This window comes from Oncorhynchus nerka, linkage group LG28 (genome assembly GCF_034236695.1).
Source record: "Oncorhynchus nerka isolate Pitt River linkage group LG28, Oner_Uvic_2.0, whole genome shotgun sequence".
Lineage (NCBI taxonomy): Eukaryota > Metazoa > Chordata > Actinopteri > Salmoniformes > Salmonidae > Oncorhynchus > Oncorhynchus nerka.
Window position 1 is genome coordinate 62,082,577 of NC_088423.1, and position 22,726 is coordinate 62,105,302.

A 22,726-nucleotide genomic window follows, 5' to 3' on the forward strand; every position below is an offset into this window, starting at 1 on the left:
ACAATTCATTTACTTTTCATAATCAAATCAAAAATACCTTATTTTCATTCTGGCATTAAAAACACTCGAGGGCTTTCATTGACAACATATTTCCCGTCACAGCAACTGATTCAGTGCTACATTTATTCATGTATCTGGCCATAATAGAGAACAGCAATTATTTACAATGAAATGCATCTTAGTTGGCATTATGGGTTGTTTGAAGGTCAAAACTATAAACTTCAGACAACAAACACAATAAAAAATGTATATATGAAAGTATACCTTGTTAATGTGTTTACAGGGACGTCTTACAAGGATGTTTAGTGATTAAATAATGAGAAAAAAACATCCAGAGAAACAACTCATTTCAAAATGCAGTCGATCCACAGTTACTGTGGTGCTACATTAAACTAGTTATAATGTAGGATAGCTTTCGGAATGAAACCAATTCCTTCCAATCACTCTCTACACAATATAACACCATTTAAATGAATCACAGGTCTTTATAACTTAAGTTGAATTATATTGCTGGTTTAAATGGCCAGTCAAATTTTAACAGATTATAACTATGGAAAATAAATAGCAACCACAAACAATTGGTTTGTGTGAAGACAACTTATTATTTTTGTATGTAAAAAAACAACAACATCCACCCTGTAAATTTTACAACTCAAACCTTCAGAACATTTTTGAGTTTGCTGAACATAATTTAACCGCTTCATGTGCATGTTAAGGATCTGTAAAAAATGTTGAGGTGAATAAATACGCCTTTGACTTCTGTCACAATATGAGTAGAAGAAATGCTTTGTAGTTCTGAAACTAATACATATCAAATGCACATTTTTATAGTAAATAATGACCAAACACAAAACATTTTAAATTTATAGTATGTACAAATTATATAAACATCAATCTGCTTAAAAATGCAATAAAAATACACCATGACTTAATTAAGTACATTAAATACAAACTAATCAGCCAACAAAATAAGAAAATCAAGGCAATTGGAGCTGCAGTGCATAAACTGCTTTAACACAGAGCTACTACGTACGATAAGTGTACAGTACCAAATATCCTTATTAAAACTAAGAAATAAAAGAAACATTTGCCAAGTGATCATAAAGTAGAACAATATTGATTTATTCAATTCAAAATTGTTTGGTGATGAGAAAAGTATTACGTGTAAAATTCCCCACCTTCGTGGATAGTTTGATACCATCACACTGCATTATGGGTGGACAAATCAGTCAACAAATTATAATAATGTACAACAAACAAATAAAACCGTAATCCAAATAATGTCATTTTTGGTAGCCTTAAAGACAGCTGGCCTACAGATCAGAGTGTTCATACCCTTTTGAAACCATTGTGATCCGTACAGTTGAAACGCTCATGCTGCTTTTATAGACACAGAGAGATACATCTCCACCGGAGAGTATAATAATACAATGACCTGGACATTCAATTACCCAAGCTCCTGTCCTAAAAACTTGGAGCAAAATTCAACATTCAGTCTAGGTGGATCGCAAGCGCAACACAACCTGGGGATAAAAAAAATGTAATGTAACAGAAAAGCCATCTCTTCCCAGCGTTCCGACACAAAACAGCTTCTTTTGGCAGTGCAATAATCAAGTCCACTGGTCACAAGCATCTCTCACATGATGGACCTTTAAGACCTCTCATCTGGTAGGATTCCAACCAACTCCCTAGCAGGATAATACTGCTAACACTGGCTATCTTTTAACCATCTTCTCTGGTGAGTTTCCTCTTTTAGCTAAAGTAGTTTTGGCACAGGGTTATAGGGAGGTGGTGCTGGAGGTCAGGGAGCAGAGGGAGGTCACACAGCTGTCTCCTGGTCCTCTCTCTGGATCATCTGGTAGTGCTGCCGGTTCTCCAGGTAGGCAGCCAGCTCTGCATCCTTGGCCTTCTCTGCACGATGTTTTGGTGTGTCACCCTGCGGCAAAAGAGAGGCAATTTGCTCAACATAAAAGACTGCAATGAAAAACCCAACTTTAATTAAGGCAGCATCTATTTCTCCTGAGGTCTGAACATTAAGCCGCAGAGTCAAAGACCAGTCTGCAAAGTACAGTCTGCAAAGACCAGTCTGCAAAGACCAGTCTGCAAAGACCAGTCTGCAAAGTACAGTCTGCAAGTTTTTTTGAGACGTACGAATCATTTGCATTCAGATTATCATGTTTAGTAATATTTCCAGTTATCAACAGTGAATATGCACCAAATGTTTGTTTGTCTGTGTGCAAAAGCAAATCTAGAATGTTTTTAGACTGAAAAGTTTTCCGATTCATCCAATTTTCTAATGTTTTATTTAACCTTGATTTAACTAGCCAAGTTAGTTAAGAACAAATTCTTATTTACAATGACGGCCTACCCCGGCCAAACCTGGGCCAATTGTACACCGCCCTATGGGACTCCCAATCACGGCCGGATGTGATACAGCCCAGGATCGAACCAGGGTCTATAGTGACGCCTCTAGCACTGAAATGCAGTGCCTTAGACCGCTGTGCCACTCGGGAACTATTTAAGAAATAGCTTCACAAAACCCAATTATTTCAAATTTCTTGTTATTTTGAAGAGCTAGAGCCCAAAAAAACTAAAGCGAAAAAGAAAAGAGAACATGGTGAGATGTTGATATAAAAAGATAGGAAAAGTCATTGCTAAGATATGCTGATGTCTCAAGGCCAAGAGTGAATGTATCGCGAGGGAGAAAGAGACCGGCAGGCAGAAAGGGTGGGAGGATGAAGAGATAGAGGAGAGGAAAGAAAGCCAGGCTGAACTGCACCCCAAGGCCACAGGGTATGTATCAGATGTGCCCCAAATCCTGCAAGATTAAATTTTTCATCATTGCTTGGACGGACGGACAGACAGACACACACAGACAGACAGACACACAGACAGACATAGACAGACAGACATAGACAGACAGACAGACAGACAGACATAGACAGACAGACAGACAGACAGACAGACAGACAGACAGACAGACAGACAGACAGACAGACAGACAGACAGACAGACAGACAGACAGACAGACAGACAGACAGACAGACAGACAGACAGATACAGAGAGACAGACAGAGAGACAGACAGACAGACAGACAGAAACAGACAGAAACAGACAGACAGACAGACAGACAGATACAGACAGACAGAGAGCTGAGTGTCATGGGCTACAGTAATCTCAAGCATTCTGTCAGTATCTTATGAGAGAGACTACATTGCAGACACACCATGTGCAGTGAGAGTTTGGATAGGAAAATTCTTCAAGCCTTGACATGAAACTCAAGACATCTTAAATCTGGTAGTCTGAGCCTTCCAGGACAGAAATCTGAGATAAAAACCAGCTATGAGGTCTTCAGAAGGAGGATCTTGTGAAATACTGTAGTAAAAAATGAGCTTGTGAAAAAAGCCTTGTGTTCCAACTGCCTTCCACACACTGTCGATGGTATCTTAAACAAATGTATCCATTTGGCAATCTGCAGGAGAGGGTAAACACATAAGATATTTTATGGTGGAGCCACTTGGAGGTAAGTACTTTAATTGACTTTGCAGGCATCTGGCTAGTTTGGTTCAGAGGGGATGTATAGGGCACCGCTGTAATGCTCCCCCACCCGGTGTACAATTAGCGTGTCATAAGAAAGACAAGCTAATTTTCCTTCTGGATGATGATTAGGCCATTCTATACCCACCACTTATCCATTTTACATTTGAGTAATTTAGCAGATGCTCTTATCCAGAGTAACTTACCCCTCTTAAGATGCCGCTGGAGAACAAGGCTGTCGTTTTACGTATTCCTAACCAATTGTGTTTTTTGTTAGTTTCTTTGCTTTGTTTGTAACTTATTTTTTAAAACTTATTTTGTAATAATGTTGCTGCTGCTACCGTCTCTTATGACTAAAAATAACTTCTGGGCATCAGAACTGCGATTACTTACCACGGCACTGGCAGAATCCTTTTTTTCCTTTAACGAGTCCGTCGAGCCCGACGTGAATGACATACTGCTTCCCTGGGAACAGGCCCAGATCCCCGTCATTTGCATGAAGAGAAAGCGGAGAAAAAGGGGCCAGAGGGCGGGCTGCCTTCTGAGAATTCGTAAGCAATCGAATAAACCACCACTTCCTTCCATTCTGCTAGAAAACGTGCAATCTTTTCTAAAATAAAATCAACGACCTATGCAGAAGATTAAACTACCAACGGGATATTCAAAACTATAATATTTTATGCCTCACATAGTCATGGCTGAATGACGACATTATCAACAGACAGCTGGCTGGTTATATGTTTTACCAGCAGGACAGAACAGCGGCATCTGGTAAGCTGGTGAACAACAGCTGGTGCACGATATCTAAGGAAGTCTCAAGGTTTTGCTCGCCTGAGATAGAGTATCTCATGATAAGTTGTAGACCACACAATCTACCTAAATAATTTTCTTCTGTATTTTTCATAGCTGTCTACCTACCACCACAGACTGATGCTGGCACAAAGACACACTGAATGAGCTGTATTCCGCCATAAGCAAACAAGAAAACGCTAACCCAGAGGCGGCGCTCCAAGTGGCCGGGACTTTAATGCAGGGAAATTTAAATCCGTTTTACCAAATTTCTATCAGCATGTTAAATGTGCAACCAGAGGGAAAAAAACTCCACACACAGAGACACGTACAAAGCTCTCCCTCGCCCTAATTTTGGCAGATCTGACCATAAATCTATCCTCCAGATTCCTGCTTACAAGCTAAAATTAAAGCAGGAAGCACCAGTGACGAGATCAATAAAAAAGTGGCCAGATGAAGTAGATGCTAAGCTACAGGACTGTTTTGCTATCACAGACTGGAACATGTTCCGGGATTCCTCCGATGGCATTGAGGAGTACACCACATCAGTCATCGACTACAAAGGGAAGCACAGCCGAGAGCTGCCCAGTGACACAGGTCAAACAGGTCAACATTCACAAGACGGATTAACAGGATGTGTAACACCATTATCCCAGAAACCCTAGACCCACTCCAATTTGCATACCACCCCAACAGATCCACAGATGATGCAATCTATATTGCACTCCACACTGCCCTTTCCCACCTGGACAAAAGGAACACCTACGTGAGAAGGCTATTCATTGACTAGAGCTCAGCGTTCAACATCATAGTGCCCTCAAAGCTCATCAATAAGCTAAGGACCCTGGGACTAAACACCTCCCTCTACAACTGGATCCTGGACTTCCTGACGGGTCGCCCCCAGGTGGTAAGGGTAGGTAACAACACATCCGCCATGCTGATCCTCAACACAGGGGCCCCTCAAGGGTGCGTGCTCAGTCCCCTTCTGTACTCCCTGTTCACTCATGACTGCATGGCCAGGTATGACTCCAACACCATCTTTAAGTTTGCCAATGACAAAACAGTGGTAGGCCTGATCACCGAGAACAACGAGACGGCCTATAGGGAGGAGGTCAGAGACCTGGCTGTGTGGTGTCAGGACAACAACCTCTCCCTCAACGTGATCAAGACAAAGGAGATGATTGTGGACTATAGGAAAAAGAGGACCGAGCACACCCCCATTCTCATCGACTGGGATGCAGGTTGTGAGTTTCAAGTTCCTTGGTGTTCATATCACCAACAAACTAACATGGTCCAAGCACACAAGACAATCGTGAAGAGGGCAAAACAAAACCTATTCGCCCTCAGGAGACTGAAAGGATTTGGCATGGGTCCTCAGATCCTCAAAAGGTTCTACAGCTGCACCATCGAGAGTATCCTGACCGGGTACATCATTGCCTGGTATGGCAACTGCTCGGCCTCCGACCGCAAGGCACTACAGAGGGTAGTGCGTACGGCCCAGTACATCACTGGGGCCAAGCTTCCTGCCATCCAGGACCTCTACACCAGGTGGTGTCTGAGGAAGGCCCTAAAAATTGTCAAAGACTCCAGCCACTCTAGTCATAGACTGTTCTCTCTGCTACCACATGGCAAGTGGTACCGGAGCGCCAAGTCTAGGTCCAAGAGGCTTCTAAACAGCTTCAACCACTAAGCCATAAGACGCCTGAACATCTAATCAAATGGCTACCCAGACTATTTGCATTGCCCCCCTTTACACCACTGTAAATGTCTGTTATCATCTATGCAGCCACTTTAATAACTCTACCTACAGTACATGTACATATTACCTCCACTAACCGGTGCCCCCGCCCATTGACTCTGTACCAGTACCCCCTGTGTATAGTCTCGCTATTGTTATTTTACTGCTGCTCTTTAATTACTTGTTACTTTTATTTTGAATTCTTACTCATATTTTTTAAAATCTGCATTGTTGGTTAGGAGGTCGTAAGTAAGCATGTGGTAAAATGTGATTTGATTTGAAGAGCAATTAACGTTAAGTGCCTTTCTCAAGGGCACAACTGCATATTTTTCACCTAGTGGGTCGGGGATTCGAACCAGCGACCTTTCGGACCCAATGCTCTTAACTAGGCTACCTGCCGCCCCATATAAAACACTTCTCAGGGGTAGTCTATGCATCAACTAAAGAGTAAAGCAATGAGGGAAGAGGGAGCGTTGCTCTCACCTGTAAGTCTGTCTTCATGAGGGATGCCCCTGCCTCTACCAGGTAGTGACAGATAGTCCTCTGACACAGTGACGCTGCTTTGTGCAACACTGTCTCCCCACTGAGACAGAGAGAGAGACAGAGACAGAGAGATAAAGAAAGAGATAGGGAGAAAGAGGGGGGATCCAATGAGTGTAACTTTCTATTTTAAACTTTAACTAGATACATCACACAGACTGTGTGTAAAATGAGCATTTCAAAATCCATGTCTTAAACTTACTTTTCCTTTTCTGTAACATCCAGGATATCTGTGGGTGCTGTTTTTTGGTAGGGGGCAGGGAAAAAGAGACATTTCAAAGCATGTCCCTAAACCAATTACAACGCTCCAAGATACTACTTTTATAGAATAGTAAAAAGCTGGTGTAGGAGGACTGACAGAAAACATATCCTTTTCAAATATTGGAATGTATCATTCGTTGTTGAGCAAGAAAGACGACAACAAGAGTACACAGAGTGAGATGTATCCGCGCTGTGCGCATGACCCTCAAATATATGGTGTTCCACACCTGGGACATAATTCTACTATCACAAAAAAACATAGAACATACTGTGCTGGGTTAACTTCTGATCCATAGTTCATATTTGAGGGTCACAGACTCAATTTGGGAAATCCCACAGAATTATTCAGTATTGTGAGGGGGGATGTCCTACCTACAGACTTAAATAGAGTATTGCCTCGTCCCTACCATTGTCCAGGATGTATTTGACAGTCTCCTTGCTACCAGTGTCCACAGCATAGTGGAGCAGGGTGCATCCTGAGGGGTCCTGCACTGACAGGTCAGCTCCCAGTTTGTGCAGCTCCTTCAGCTGGGAGAAGAGGGCACATTGTTATGACTGGAGGCGTGGGGGAAATTGACTGCATGTCCAGAGGTATGGGGGAATAGACTGCATTTTTATTCATTGCCGACCAGAGAAATGCTTACCCTGAGGTAACGTCATGAGTGATCATCATTCCCTTGTTGAATGTATCAATTAGTGAGCCTACATTCATTATACAGTATGTACCAATCAATAGTTTGGACACATCCATTAGTAGTTTGTTTTTTCTTAAATTTTTACATTGTAGAATAACAGTGAAGACATCCAAACTATGAAATAACACATGTGGAATCATGTAGTACCTAAAAAAAAGTTTTCAACAAATCAAAATATATTTTATATTTGAGATTCTTCAAAGTAGCCACCCTTTGCCTTGATGACAGCTTTGCACACTCTTGACATTCACTCAACCAGCATCACTTTTTTGGTTACTACATGATTCCATATGTGTTATTTCATAGTTTTGATGTCTTCACTATTATTCTACAATGTAGAAAATAATACAAATAAATAAAAACCCTTGAATGAGTAGGTGTGTCCAAACTTTTGACTGGTACTGTATATGCAGTGTGCATATCCAATGGCCACTGTGGCTCCCACTCACCTTCAGATGGTCTTTGCGCTTCACACATTCAATCAACACTTCCGGTGATACTGTAAGGTGGTATAAGACATGAGAGGAGGCTGTAGATTCAGTAGTCATAACAATATCAGACCATAATACATGACAGTGTCCTTTGGGGAAAGATCTGAGAAGTGTGCCAGTGTTTATGAATAGCTCTCTATGGGGCACTTGTTTGTTTTGGTTTTAGTACTATATGTACTATATGACTTATGTAAGACTGACGGTCTTGGGAAAGGAACCTCAAACTGAATTGATGAGCAAAAACATTGTCAATCTATTTACTCAGCTAACATGGACAGTAACGAGAGCAAGATGCATGTTGCTGCCTTCAGTAGAGGGACAGTATTTAAACACTGGATCATGAAATGTTTTAAATTAACACGGATAATCACATTCGCGCCTGTTGAGTTCTTGGGTTCAGTCTCAATATGGCAAATCCTTGTTGAAAGCACCAAATTGCCCTTTGTAGATTATTTACCCTAATCCACCCATCTGCATGTTTTCCGTCGAGGCAGGAAAACAGTCGGCTCAAAATTCCCCACAGCATTCTCACAAATCTCAGTTAGCCAGCTCTGCAAGTCAAACAGTTGCTACCACGACGTCTGCGTCTGAAGATACAGTATGCTCTAGAATCCTGCTGTCAGAGCTGAACAACCATAATTAGAATGGGGCTGCTACTGGAAATTTTGTTTTTTTGTCCTTTAGAAAACAACTCGAGAGATGCCAAGTCAGGTCTCGAGAATATATTCTGACTGGGCTCACGCCAGAATCTTTGTGAGGGATGGACTTGAATGCTAATGTGTTTCCTGTGAATTTTAATAATCCTTCACCGCAGCACTCTAGTTTAAATGCTGTGAAATGCATATCTTAGGTGCCAATGAAAAAAATGGGGGGGGTAAAACCCTTCGCATGATGGCAGGTGAACTTCCGGGGGTTTGTTTAAGCAGGGCCACAAAGGCTAAGACATTTTTAGCCACCTCTTGAATCCAGCTCAAAAAAAGCATCAGGCTCTTATCGTTCGACATTATTCATAGTCAAACTTCATTCTGACAGGAATTAGCTGGCGGTGGATTTTAGTTTGTTAAACCTTGATTGTGGGCACCGATTTACCCACATCCACCAAGTTAACGGCGTCAATTTATAATCACCTAGTGCAACAATTCAAAGTGTGTTTGTTTTACCTTTGTCTGTATTGCACAGTGTATTCTTCTCCGACCTGGGGGAGATAGAGAGCAAGACACGATTAAAGCAATACAAAACAAACAGTTCACAAAACAAAATGCTTGTAAAGCCCACCTCTCTACACCCCTTGGGTTTTCATAGCAAACATCCATGATAGGAAAAAACCTAAAACAAACCAAATCCCCAAAACAAAATGTCCCAAAAAAAAGACTTGCTTCGGTTGCATGGTTTTGGTTCAGATGGGAGGTGGTGTGGTTAATTAGACAGTCCCCTGATTTGCTCTGTTTTTCCAGGCGTCCCTTGCCTGCCAACTAGCCCAAGGTAAAATACTCTAATACGTGTGTTTGCAGCCAAAAGAGCTCCCCCTCCCTCTCCTCCATTCTGATTCACACACACACACACACACACACACACACACACACACACACACACACACACACACACACACACACACACACACACACACACACACACACACACACAGAGCCGTGTCAGTAGGGCAGTGTGAGTGGACAGAGAGGCAGCTCTTGGGCCTCCCTGCTGTCACTCCAGGTTATGTTACTGTCTGATCCTGGCTGGGCTGTCTGTTTGCCAGAAGCTAAATCCCCCACACACACTAATCCACTGAGAACTGACACAAGGCTAACATAAAAACGCACACAGGCAGGAACAGTGAAGCTGAGACTGACCATCCGAGGAGCAGGCCCTGTACTGACCAGGACGAATTATCCTACTGATTGGTCAACCCCACCTCTCTCAGGCTGGCCTTAAGACTGGCTCTTCATCTTTGTTATTAGCACAGAGCAGAAGGCGTAAACAATAATGGGTATGAAAGGTGTGAATATATAAAGAACATTAGAGGGTCAGAGACCATTGTATTAACCTCTTCAACCTATGGGGGCGCTATGGCATTATTGGATAAAAAAACGTTCCCGTTTTAAGCGCAATATTTTGTCACGAAAAGATGCTCGACTATGCATATAATTGTCAGCTTTGGAAAGAAAACACTCTGACGTTTTCAAAACTGCAAAGATATTATCTGTGAGTGCCCCAGAAATGATGCTACAGGCGAAACCAAGATGTAACCTCAAACAGGAAATGAGCTGAATTTCTGAAGCTCTGTTTTACTATCGTCTCCTTATATGGCTGTGAATGTGCTGTGAACGAGCTTATGCTCTCTGACGTTCTTCCAAGATGTCTGCAGCATTGTGACGTATTTGTAGGCATATCATTGGAAGATTGGCCATAAGAGACTACATTTGCCAGGGGTCCGTCCGGTGTCCTTTGTCTAAGTTGGTGCGTAATTCCCAGTGGCAATCATTTTACCATGCGATAACAGAGGGAGAAGCACACTTCCAGGAACGATACATAATTGAAGAGATATGTGAAAAACACCTTGAGGATTGGTTCTAAACAACGTTTGCCATGTTTCAGTCGATATTATGGAGTTAATTTGGAAAAAAGTTTGGCGTTTGGATAACTGAATTTTCGTTTTTTTTTTGGTAGCCAAACGTGACGCACCAAACGGACCGATTTCTCCTGCACAAAAAATCTTTCAGGAAAAACTGAACATTTGCTATCTAACTGAGAGTCTCCTCATTGAAAACATCCAAAGTTCTTCAAAGGTAAATTATTTATTGAATGTTTTTGCTGGTTTTTGTGAAAATGTTGCCTGGTGATGCTAACGCTAAATGCTAGTTTTGCTATGGTAGAGAAGCATATTTTTGAAAATCTGAGATGACAGTGTTGTTAACAAAAGGCTAAGCATGGGAGCTAGCATATTGATTTCATTTCATTTGCGATTTTCATGAATAGTTAACGTTGCGTTATGGTAATGGGCTTGAGGCTGTAATCATGATCCCGGATCCGGGTTGGCTCGACGCAAGAAGTTAATTGAGAATTTAAAAAACCCTGCTTGAATAGATACTATAACGGTCATCTACCAAATCAAAGCAAACTTTAATTTGTCACACGCGCCCGAATAAAACATGTGTAGACCTTACTGTGAAATGCTTACTTGCAAGCCCCTTAAACAACAGTGCAGTTCAAGAAACAACAATAACAATAACAAAGCTATATACAGGGGGTACCGGTACCGAGTCAATGTGCGGAGGTACAAGTTAGTTGAGGTAATTTGTAGGTAGGGGTGAAGTGACTATGCACAGATAATAAACAGCAAGTAGCAGCAGTGTAAAAAGGAAATGGGGGAGGGGTGGGGGGGTGTCAATTTAAATAATCCGGTGGCCATTTGATCAATTGTTCAGCAGTCTTATGGCTTGGGGTAGAAGCTGTTAAGGAGCCTTTAGGTCCTAGACTTGGTAGACTGCGGTAGCAGAGAAAATAGTCCATAACGTGGGTGACTGGAGTCTTTGACAATTCTTTGGGCTTTCCTCTGACACCGCCTAGTATATAGGTCCTGGATGGCAGGAAGCTTGGCCCCAGTGATGTACTGGGCCGTACACACTACCCTCTGTAGCACGTTACGGTCAAATGCCGAGCAGTTGCCATACCAAGTGTTGATGCAACCGGTCAGGATGCTCTCGATGTTGCAGCTGTAGAACTTTTTGAGGATCTGGGGACTCATGCCAAATCTTTTCAGTCTACTGAGGGAGAAAAGGTGTTTTTGTGCCATCTTCACGACTGTCATGTGTGTTTGGACCATGATAGTTCGTTGGTGATGTGGACACCAAGGAACTTGAAACTCTCGACCTGCTCCACTACAGCCCCGTCGATGTTCATGGGGGCCTGTTCGGCCTGCCTTTTCCCGTAGTCCATGATCAGCTCCTTTGTCTTACTCACATTGAAAGAGAGGTTGTTGTCCTGGCATCACACTGCCAGGTCTCTGAAGGCCATCTCATCGTTGTCAGTGATCAGGCCTACCACTGTTGTGTCGTCTGCAAACTTAATGGTGTTGGAGTCATATTTGGCCACGCAGTCGTGGGTGAACAGGGAGTACAGGAGGGGACTAAGTACACACCCCTGGGGGCCCCCAGTATTGAGGATCAGCGTAGCAGACGTGTTGTTGCCTACCCTTACCACAAGATCCAGTTGCAGAGGGAGATGTTAAGTCCCAGGGTCCTTAGCTAAGTGAACGAGTTTTGTGACTACTATGGTGCTGATCGCTGAGCTGTAGTCAATGACCAGCATTCTCGCATAGGTTTTTCTTTTGTCCAGGTGGGAAAGGGCAGTGTGGAGTGCGATTGAGATTGCATCATCTGTGGATCTGTTGCGGCGGTATCCGAATTGGAGTGGGTCTAGGGTATCCGGGAGGATGCTGTTGATGTGAGCCATGACCAGCCTTTCAAAGCACTTCTTGGCTACCGACGTGAGTGCTACAGGGCGGTAATCATTTAGGCAGGTTACCTTCGCTTCCTTGGGCACAGGGACTATGGTACTCTGCTTGAAACATGTAGGTATTACAGACTCGTTCGGGGAGAGGTTGAAAATGTCAATTAAGACACTTGCCAGTTGGTCTGCGCATGCTTTGAGTACACGTCCTGGTAATCTGTCTGGCCCCGCAGCTTTGTGAATGTTGACCTGTTTAAAGGTCTTACTCACATTGGCTACCGAGAGCGTTATCCCACAGTCATCCAGAACAGCTGGTGCTCTCATGCATGCTTCAGTGTTGCTTGCCTCGAAGCGAGCATAAAAGGCATTTAGCTTGAATGGTAGGCTCGCATCACTGGTCAGCTTGTGGGTTTCCTTTTGTAGTCCATAATAGTTTTTAAGTCCTGCCACATCCGACGAGCATCAGAGCCGGTGTAGTAGGATTCAATCTTAATCCTGTATTGACGCTTTGCTTGTTTGATGGTTCGTCTGAGAGCATAGGGGGATTTTTTGTAAGCGTCCAGATTAGTGTCCCGATCCTTGAAAGCGGCAGCTCTAGCCTTTAGATCGATGTGGATGTTGCCTGTAATCCATGGCTTCTGGTTGGGATATGTACGTACGGTCACTGTGGGGACGACATCATTTATGCACTTATTGATGAAGCCGATGACTGAGGTGGTATACTCCTCAATGCCATTTGATGAATCCCGGAACATATTCCAGTCTGTGCTAGCAAAACAGTCCTGTAGCGTAGCATCCGCGTCATCTGACCACTTCCATACTGCACGAGTCACTGGTACTACCTGCTTTAGTGTTTGCTTGTAAGCAGGAATCAGGAGGATAGAATTATGGTCAGATTTGCCAAATGGAATGGCTAAGCAAGCATTTAGTAAAAGAGTACGAGATTTGGGTGAATAAACAAAGCATTATTACAATGTTACTAGAATCTTACAAAACTACCCATCTTGATTTTCAGGTGGATCACTGCTGTAATTGTACTTGTTTGGGAAAATGTTAGTGAATTAGAAGGAAAATCTTCATCAGACAGAGTAGACTCTTTTAGAAAGGGTTTAATCGTGGGCTCTCTAATCCTGTTCCTGTAGAGCTACCCTCGTGTAGGTTTTCGCCCCAACCCCAGTTTTAACTTACCTGATTCAGCTGATCAACCAGCTAATTATTAGACTCAGATGCGTTAGATTAGCAAAAACCTATAGGACAGTAGCTCTCCAGGAACAAAGTTGGAGAGCCCTGGTCTAATCTATTGGAAACCTTGGACTCACCTAGACTTGAAAAATAATACAATTAGACACAACAGAGCAGATGCTTGCTGTGCAAAGCAACACATTGTGATCATGGTAAATCAGAGGAGAAAATAATCCCTGTAACAAGTCTTTCCCCAAGGTCTGGGAGTCCTATATGTCTGTGGGTTACTAATGTGCCTGCTTTCCCCTGTTAGAGGTAATTAACCACACAGAGCCCACAGTCTCTCTCATCCGCCCAGCAGTCTCCCACAATTACCCAGTCTGTCTCCATCCACTCCTCACTACAAGTCTCACTCCCAAGATAAATCTTTGATCAAAAGAAGGTTGAGCGTCTTGTTAGAGTTGCATATTTAAAACTCTTGACAAAAGGCGGCTGGCTTCCTGTTAGCTGTTACCAGCATACGTCATTGGTCGGGCTGGGAATTTTCCCCCATCACTAGTTATTGGGCTGTTTGACTGTGGAGGAGGCAGCCAGCAAAAGTGGTAGATATGGGTCCAGTGTTCATAAGCTCAGGGGATCATAAGCTCATCATGAAGGGAAAATTTGATGAAAGCGAGAGTGCCAGTCATGTGGTATTTACATGTAGGCCACGTATTGTCTGTGATACAGTTGCTGAAACAGGTAACATGTGCGAAAGATATATCTTAAGAGGAAAGTGTACTTGGATTTAGTAAAACCACACAGTTTCACCCACACTTCATGCAAACGTTATGAGTATTCCAGTCTTACGTTACATCAAACTGCATTATCAGTTCCTTTACAGTGCCTGTGACAAACAAAACACTGAGGTAAAAAAAAAAAGAATATATGTTGGTCTGGAAACAAGAGAAGCAGAACACAATCAATAGCAGGCAAAGTATATGTTCAAGCCTTGGGCCCCTGGCAGCAATTTCCTTTGAGAGTGGGAACAAAATATGCAGCTAAGATGTTGGGCAACATCAAGCCCCAAACCACTGGCCTAGCCTCTGTCGCTAATGGATTGTCAGTGTGAGGGAGATCCAGGGCAGATTACACACAGTTTACTGGAATATCTGGCTCACCTCATAATTATAGTGGAGCCCAGCCTCCACAGTCCAGACACATACATCACCACCAACCTGACAGTTATTCGCCAATCACAGGGAGAAGGACTTCAGAAGCTTTTATGTGTGCTCTTCCACAGTAAAACTAATGCCTAGGCATTAGCTCTGGGAATAAACATGACTATTCAGGTCTCAGTGCAAGGTTACTCATTATGTGATCTCATCCCCCCTCTCTTTCCTTCTCCTCGCCACAACGACCCCAGCAGTTCAACTGATCCGCGTCATAGAATCAAGGTTGCCTGCATGACTATAGACCATGTTAATCAATTTAGCTAAAGACAAAGCAACAGGATTGACCTTAAAAGGACACAAGCCGCAAGATTTACTGCTGTTGAACGGTCAAATTCAAATGAATTATTCTGTTACAAGCCAACTGGCAGGGCAGAAAAACAGACTCCAAATTGTGGCTTTAAATGGGGATCATTTTTTCTTATTAGGAAGTGAAAAGCAAGCCATAAGCTGATAACAATTTGTCACCTCGGAGATCGTTAATGCAAACAGTCTGTACATTCCTGTGTAAGTGAGAAAAGACTGCCGGTCTCAGAATGAGGTATAATAGGCAATTAGAGGACCTAGTGGTTCGGTTCAGCACATAGAGCTTTCGAAACGCAAACACTGAGTCAACAATGGTATGGGGATGCCATCTTTTCTTACCATCGTTAATTTAGCAAAGTTTCAGGATGTTTTGATGCATGCTGGACTGTGCGCTCCGGTGTACCAGAGCTCCCTACAGTATTTATTGAATGGTAAAAACAAGGTTTCCATCAAAATCAACACGATTGCATCTTCTGTTTCCTCCTTCTACGGTCCATGCAGCCAAAACACACTCTACAAATAACAACCTCCTTTTCTAGGAGGAACTTGCATTACGCTCAGTTGAGCACTATCATTACAAAATACAGTGAATAAAGAACAGAAATGTGACAGCTTATAACGCCACCTCAGTCGATGTTACATGCTCATTTAACGGATTTGTTGAACATAACATCAGAAGAAAAGCTGACAGTGATTTGCTTTGTATCAAGGCTCAAATACCCTCTCTTTTAAGACTAGCTGATAACTGACTAATTACCCATTCGATATAAAACCAAAGCCCTTGCTAGCATCCTAAGCATTTTACCCGGACATCAAGAAACAAAAAAAGCTCTACATCTCAAATGAATTACGGCATTGGAAATAATTATAATTGCACGACAGGGAAGCATAACACAGGAAAATATCTGGCAAGGAAAAGCTACAAAATACATTAATCAGTCTGTTTGGCAGATCACTGAAGTGACAAGCAAAACTTAATATTCTGGGCAATTTCATGCGGCTCCTGTTTGGAGTGGCTTTGCGGTGCTGCACACATGACAGCGTTCAGAAGATGTAACTTCTCATTAGTCATCTCAGTGGACATGGAGAGCATCCATCATGCAAATCTGCCTCCAGACGAGACTCAATCAACAGTGAATTAGCGTCGCTGAAAAACACGAGTGGCAAACCAATGACAGATAATTAATTGTAAAATCTAAATGGGAGGATGTGCCTGTTCTAAGGCAGAGTCTCTCTCTCTCTCTCTATCGGGAATGGGGCACGATGACAGTGAGCACATGGGCCTGTTTGTGCCATATGGTTCCATCAGCAGCTGAATGCCATCCCCACATTCTCACTAGCATCCTGCCAAGCTGGGACGTGAAGGCGATACCAAGGACAATGGTATCACGTTTTTAAAAAATCCTTCAGAAATTCAGTTTCAAAGATGTGATTCTCTCTCTTCACTGGGATAGTAGTGGACAAAATGACATGTCTGGCACATTGCGTTGACGTCTGTGATATTGTATCGACTCCAGACCAAGGTTCTAGTAATCAGAAACGTTGCTAAGTAAATGCATTCTTGTGTGACAGAGTGTGCTACTACGGGCAGAATCGAGAAAGTGACTTGGTGAAGAGAAAGAAAGTGAATGTGGTGAAAGGGGGCTTTGATCTCACCTCGATGTTGGGTTGAAATCAGCTGCAGTAGTGTTAGACCGATGGATACATCCTGCCCTTTAAGACAACATAAAAAATAATAATGGATGGACCAAAAAAACTAAACAGATGAGCACAGAAATGATAAATGTGTAAACAGGCAAGATAAACAATAAAAACAGAAACAACTGGAAAGCCTCTACAACCAAATCCTCATTTCGAGAATGTGTTATCGGCATTGAGATGGTACGGTCGAGTTTTTAAGTTCATCAGCTGCAAATGTTTTTTTGAAAATACGAGTTGCGGTATGCAAAACTTACAGCAAGTGCACTTTCACTCAAAGTAATAGTAATTTTACAATATTACCTTCATTGTGCCATGGCAAAATGGGATCCAGTGCCTGTATTGTACGAGGTGACGAGCGACCATGGAGCCTCACGGTCCCTGCCGTTGGCGTGGCCACAATATCAAAGAGCAGCCTAATGTCTATATATTTCATGGCAGATTCAATTAGGAAGGGCGAGTCTGTGGCGGATGCTGTTATACACTCTGCCATTTTCCCTCCTTCTCTCTGGCCCCAATATAGGGAGGTAATATAAACAAAGCACGATCAGCACTAAAAACAAGTCCTACAAACCATTCTCAGTTCATAAACATTTAAGAATGGATGACATTATGAAAGCAAAAACTGTTTGTTTTCATGTGCTTGCCAATGAAAAAAACAGCATTTCACTGCTTGTCATCTCTGTTTCACGAGACTCACGGAGGTGAACCATAACACTTTTCTGAAATGATGGACCGTGGCAAATACGTACAACTCCACTGTGAAGAATGCATTTCCTTGCAAAAAAATGGAATGGTACAGTATGGCGCTTTATTGACCCAGTGACACCGCAGAATACGCCATGGAACAAATCCTGGCCTAAATAGATTTGTACACCTGCATGGAACCATACTCTAACAGTGTCACAGACAAGACCCTTTTCTAACGTCCGACCCCTTCCTATTCAGTCCAGGCGAGCGTGACAGGAAAGGGAATGGAGGCTACACCAGTTCTGTCCGATAATGAGGGTTGGCTAAATCTCCACCCAGCCTCATTCTACTCCTGAGCATATCACACCCTGCTAGAGATATGGCCATGGCTTAAAACAGCCCGGCACTGCCGGACCTGCACTCAGTGGAAGTTAAACACGGTGTTTAAAGCCCTCTTACAATGGCATAGTGGGAGGCTAGTATGACTAGCTGCATTGTTTGAAGTTCTATGTTAAGTAGCTTCAAAGATAGAAGTGTGTTACAAGAACAAAAATCAAAGCTGTAATGTGTGACTTGGGAGATTGGCGGCTGCCTCTGTTGGGGGGGGACCACCCCTGCGTTTTAGTCTCTCTTCTCACCTGGTGAGGGCAGGCTTACTGGACCTGAGGGAGCTGCTGTGTGCCAGTGCCTCCACCACCGAGCTGTCGCTGGATATTCGCTTCCTCTGGGTGGTCTTCTGGAGCTCCGTGATCCTGTGAGAGAGAAGGGGAAGAGAGAGGGGAAGAGAGAGAAATAGAGAGAAAAGAGGGAGAGACACAGCATGCATAAGAAATAAGAAACGACGAGGTCCGAGATGGCCTAGAAGGACATCACACATTGGATACACTATGGAACGTCAGAGTAGTTAGACCACCGTTTCTATTCCCGCTGGGTCCTGAAGCGCGGTAAACATTTAAGCCTTTTCTTGTTATAATATTAAAGCTCGGGTACATCAGAGGTGGGCACCGTATATATAACAATAAAGTGTGTTTATATTGCTGGGGGATCTAGTGCAAATACACAACAACAACAAAAAGAAGGTACACGCTGTATAGATGAACCCATTGTGGAAGATTGAAACCAGAACATTCCCACCATTGGGAGCAGAGTGAATAAGCAAAAGAGAGCGCTTGTGTATATGAGACAGAATTATAGAATGATGGGGTCTAAAGAACAAATAAGACGGTTCGAGATACTGTGGAAGATAAGATTTCTCCTAATGGTAGAAAGTTGCAGTTAATGAAGACACTAACATGCAATATAAATGTTCCTGTCATCCAGCGCCCAACAGTACTTGCTTTGAAGCTTATTTTCCCCCACTAAGGTCAAAAGAGTGTTAAAATGATAAAATGGTGTTAAATTGTTAATGCAACCAATAATGGCTTGGTTCTAGTAGGATTGAACGTCTTATATTCCATTCTAACTGAAGAGCTGCAACAAAAGAGCAGAAGTGGGGCGCGGATCATTATTTCAATCACTTGGGGTCTTGTTGTGGAGAGCAATGATCCGAAATATGCTGTGGTGCCTGGCTCTGTCTGTCTACCACCAACCTGCTCCACCTCTCCCACATTCATCACATTCATCTGTCTGACTACGAACCAGGACCAGAGGAACAAAAAGCAGACACCCAGCATACAGGGAAAAGTGTCTGCAATGCTAAAAGAACATGCAAAAGCTGTTCAAATTTTTATGGGTCAAATATTTCGGAATATAGGAGTAGGGATGCTGTTCAGATCAATTGGGGGAAAGTCAGAAACTCACTAAAATAGTGATGCTTTTGCAGGGGGAAAAGTTGATTGGCAGGACTTGAACCAGGGATGTGCAGAGCCTAGAAAAATGTAGAGATTCTCAGGAGTGAACAGTCTGCACTGTTGTGTGCAGAGATGTGCACAGCTGCATACACATTACATTGTCTGTTCAAATCGGATTGGGGATTTATGAAATACTGATCATATGACAAACAAAGACGATGAAAGCCTCTGACATCAAATTAATAAGACTGTTTTCCAAAAGATCTAAAGCTGACATCTTTAACTAATAAAGAAAGATGCACAGCAGGACTAGCTTGTACGTTATTTCCAGGACCGTGGAAGTACTTAAAACAAAGCTTCCATTGTGACAGAGGAAGAGCATTGAACACAGGAAACGACAATATTATTCGAGAGCATCATGACTCGTGAATGTGTGTTGAGTCATCTAAATCGCTCTTACTATAGATCTGACCCTGACATAGACCTCATCGATCTCCCCCAAACCCTAAACCTAACCTAGGCTAACCCCATGCTCAGCCGGGCCAATTCCCCATGTCTCGTTTGGAGCTGAACCTACTCTCTGGCAAGCCTGAACCTACTCTCTGACAAGACAATAGCGTCAAATGCCAAATGGATAATCAGATTGGGAGAGATCACCTCTCACCCCCGATCTCAGTTGTGAAGTTCTATTGTGAGCATGTGTGATTTTCTCCATTTCATGAAATAAAATAGAATCTTGATTCTAAAGAAGGTGGGAGTGAAACATAAGCAGTGAGGCAGATTGGCACTGTACTCATTCCCAATCCAAAGGGAACGCTGGGTTTTTGCTCATCACCTCCCACATTCATCCTCCTCCACCCATTCCCACCCACACAATCAACTTTGCATTTTAAATCAAACCAATTGCCCTGGCAACACACACATGGCTTACAGAAGCATCTATTTTCAAATGATTCAAATGTTATATATTGAGGAAAATAAAGAAAAACAGTACACACTTTGTTGTTAAACTGCATTCTGCCGGTATAAACCTTATTTTCCATGAGCTTGAATGTGTTCCACCCACAAAGATCTTGGACTTAGTGTGTTGATCACTCTAGAGGCTTATATCAAGGACCCAGAAACCCCTGCTACATCCAAGTAAAAATAAAAAATATTGCATGGCTATAGGGAGAGACAAGTCCATGGGCTGAGTAAACAATCTTGGGAGGACAAGGTAAGTTAAGGAGGAGGGGGAAAGGAGAGGTGAACAGGAAGGAAGGACAGATCGATACCTCTTCCTGACAGGAAAGGGGAAGCCGGAGGGAGAGAAGAAGAAGTGGGATTTCTTGTGTCTGACGGCCATGGCCTCGCTGTCCGATTGTGGGCTGGTGGGACTGATGGTAAGAGGAAAGGGCACAGAGAAGAAGAGGAGTGGATGGAGGGCAGAAGGAAGGGCAGATGGGAGGAAGGAGAGAGAACAGGAACAATTCATGGATGTTTTACTTTTTTTATATATACAGTTGAAGTCGGAAGTTTACATACACCTTAGCCAAATACATTTAAACTTAGTTTTTCACAATTCCTGACATTTAGTCCTAGTAAAAATCTTAGGTCAGTTAGGATCACCACTTTATTTTAAGAAAGTGAAATGTCAAAAAAGTGAAATGTCAGAATAATAGTAGAGATAATTATTTATTTGAGCTTTTATTTATTTCATCACATTCCCAGTGGGTCAGAAGTACACTCAATTAGTATTTGGTAGCATTGCCTTTACATAAAATAAAAAAACTTGGGTCAAACATTTCGGGTAGCCTTCCACAAGCTTCCCACAATAAGTTGGGTGAATTTTGGCCCATTCCTCCTGACAGAGCTGGTGAAACTGAGTCTGGTTTGTAGGCCTCCTTGCTCGCACACATTTTTTCAGTTCTGCCCACAAATTTTCTATAGGATGGCCACTCCAATACCTTGACTTTGTTGTCCTTAGGCCATTTTGCCACAACTTTGGAAGTATGCTTCAGGTCATTGTCCATTTGTTAGACCCATTTGCGACCAAGCTTTAATTTCCTGACTGATGTCTTGAGATGTTGCTTCAATATATCCACATAATTTCCCACCCTCATGATGCCATCTATTTTGTGAAGTGCACCAGTCCCTCCTGCAGCAAAGCACCCCCACAACATGATGCTGCCACCCCCGTGCTTCACGGTAGGGATGGTGTTCTTCGGCTTGCATGCCTCCCCCTTTTTCCTCCAAGCATAACGATGGTCATTATGGCCAAACCGTTCTGTGTTTGTTTCATCAGACCAGAGGACATGTCTCCAAAAAGTACGATCTTTATCCCTATGTGCAGTTACAAACCATAGTCTGGCTTTTTCATGGCGGTTTTGGAGCAGTGGCTTCTTCCTTGCTGAGTGACCTTTCAGGTTATGTCGATATAGGACTCCTTTTCCTGTGGATATAGATGGTTTTGTACCGGTTTCCTCCAGCAAGATCCTTTGCTGTTGTTCTGGGATTGATTTGCTCTTTTCGCACCAAAGTACGTTCATCTCTAGGAGACAGAATGCGTCTCCTTCCTGAGCGGTATGACAGCTGCATGGTCCCATGGTGTTTATACTTGCATACTATTGTTTATACAGATGAGTGTGGTACCTTCAGGCATTTGGAAATTGCTCCCAAGGATGAACCAGACTTGTGAAGGTCTTGGCTGATTCCTTTTGATTTTCCCATGATGTCAAGCAAAGAGGCACTGAGCTTGAAGGTAGGCCTTGAAATACATCCACAGGTACACCTTCAATTGACTCAAATGATGTCAATTAGCTTATCAGAAGCTTCTAAAGCCATGACATCATTTTATGGAATTTCTCAAGCTGTTTAAAGGCACAGTCAACTTAGTGTATGTAAACTTCTGATCCACTGGAATTGTGATACAGTGAATTATAAGTGAAATAATCTGTCTGTAAACAATTGTTGGAAAAATGACTTGTGTCATGCACAAATTAGATGTTCTAAACGACTGCCAAAACTATAGTTTGTTAACAAGAAATTTGTGGAGTGGTTGAAAAACTAGTTTTAATGACTCCAACCTAAGTGTATGTAAACTTCCGACTTCAACTGTACATTTAAACTGATCTCTGATTAGGGAAAGGAGGACAAAGAAGCCAGGGATCTTCAGAGCCAGTAGCAGGAAGAGTTAAGAAATGGTACAATATCAGTTCAGCAAATGAATTGGTTCTGAAAAAAAGGATGCAAATAATGTAACAGTTAGGATGTTCATCGTCTTAAAAATTCCTTTGATAATTTGATACATTGCCAAGAGACTAAGGTGGCATTCATCTATGGCAAATTGCCTCAAACACTGTACAACTT

The 22,726-nt window shown here is 42.7% G+C and overlaps 1 protein-coding gene across 12 annotated transcripts in view; it reads right to left on the reverse strand.

Moving 5' to 3' along the window:
• Window positions 1–106: 106 nt before the first annotated feature.
• Window positions 107–22,726, reverse strand: part of LOC115113490 (diacylglycerol kinase zeta) — a 142,255-nt gene continuing 119,635 nt past the window's right edge. For 10 of the 12 annotated variants that reach the window (XM_029641234.2, XM_029641236.2, XM_029641239.2 and 7 more), the window contains 9 exons: window positions 20,653–20,754; window positions 18,227–18,340; window positions 16,857–16,913; window positions 9,213–9,247; window positions 8,011–8,060; window positions 7,274–7,394; window positions 6,808–6,844; window positions 6,549–6,648; window positions 107–1,936 (listed from right to left, as the gene is read on the reverse strand). In XM_029641234.2, the coding sequence (XP_029497094.1) occupies window positions 1,820–1,936; window positions 6,549–6,648; window positions 6,808–6,844; window positions 7,274–7,394; window positions 8,011–8,060; window positions 9,213–9,247; window positions 16,857–16,913; window positions 18,227–18,340; window positions 20,653–20,754 (733 nt within the window). In that variant the 3' untranslated portion in view covers window positions 107–1,819. The remainder of the gene's footprint in view (window positions 1,937–6,548; window positions 6,649–6,807; window positions 6,845–7,273; window positions 7,395–8,010; window positions 8,061–9,212; window positions 9,248–16,856; window positions 16,914–18,226; window positions 18,341–20,652; window positions 20,755–22,726) is intronic. The other 2 variants (XM_065012998.1, XM_029641233.2) reach the window with 1 other exon arrangement.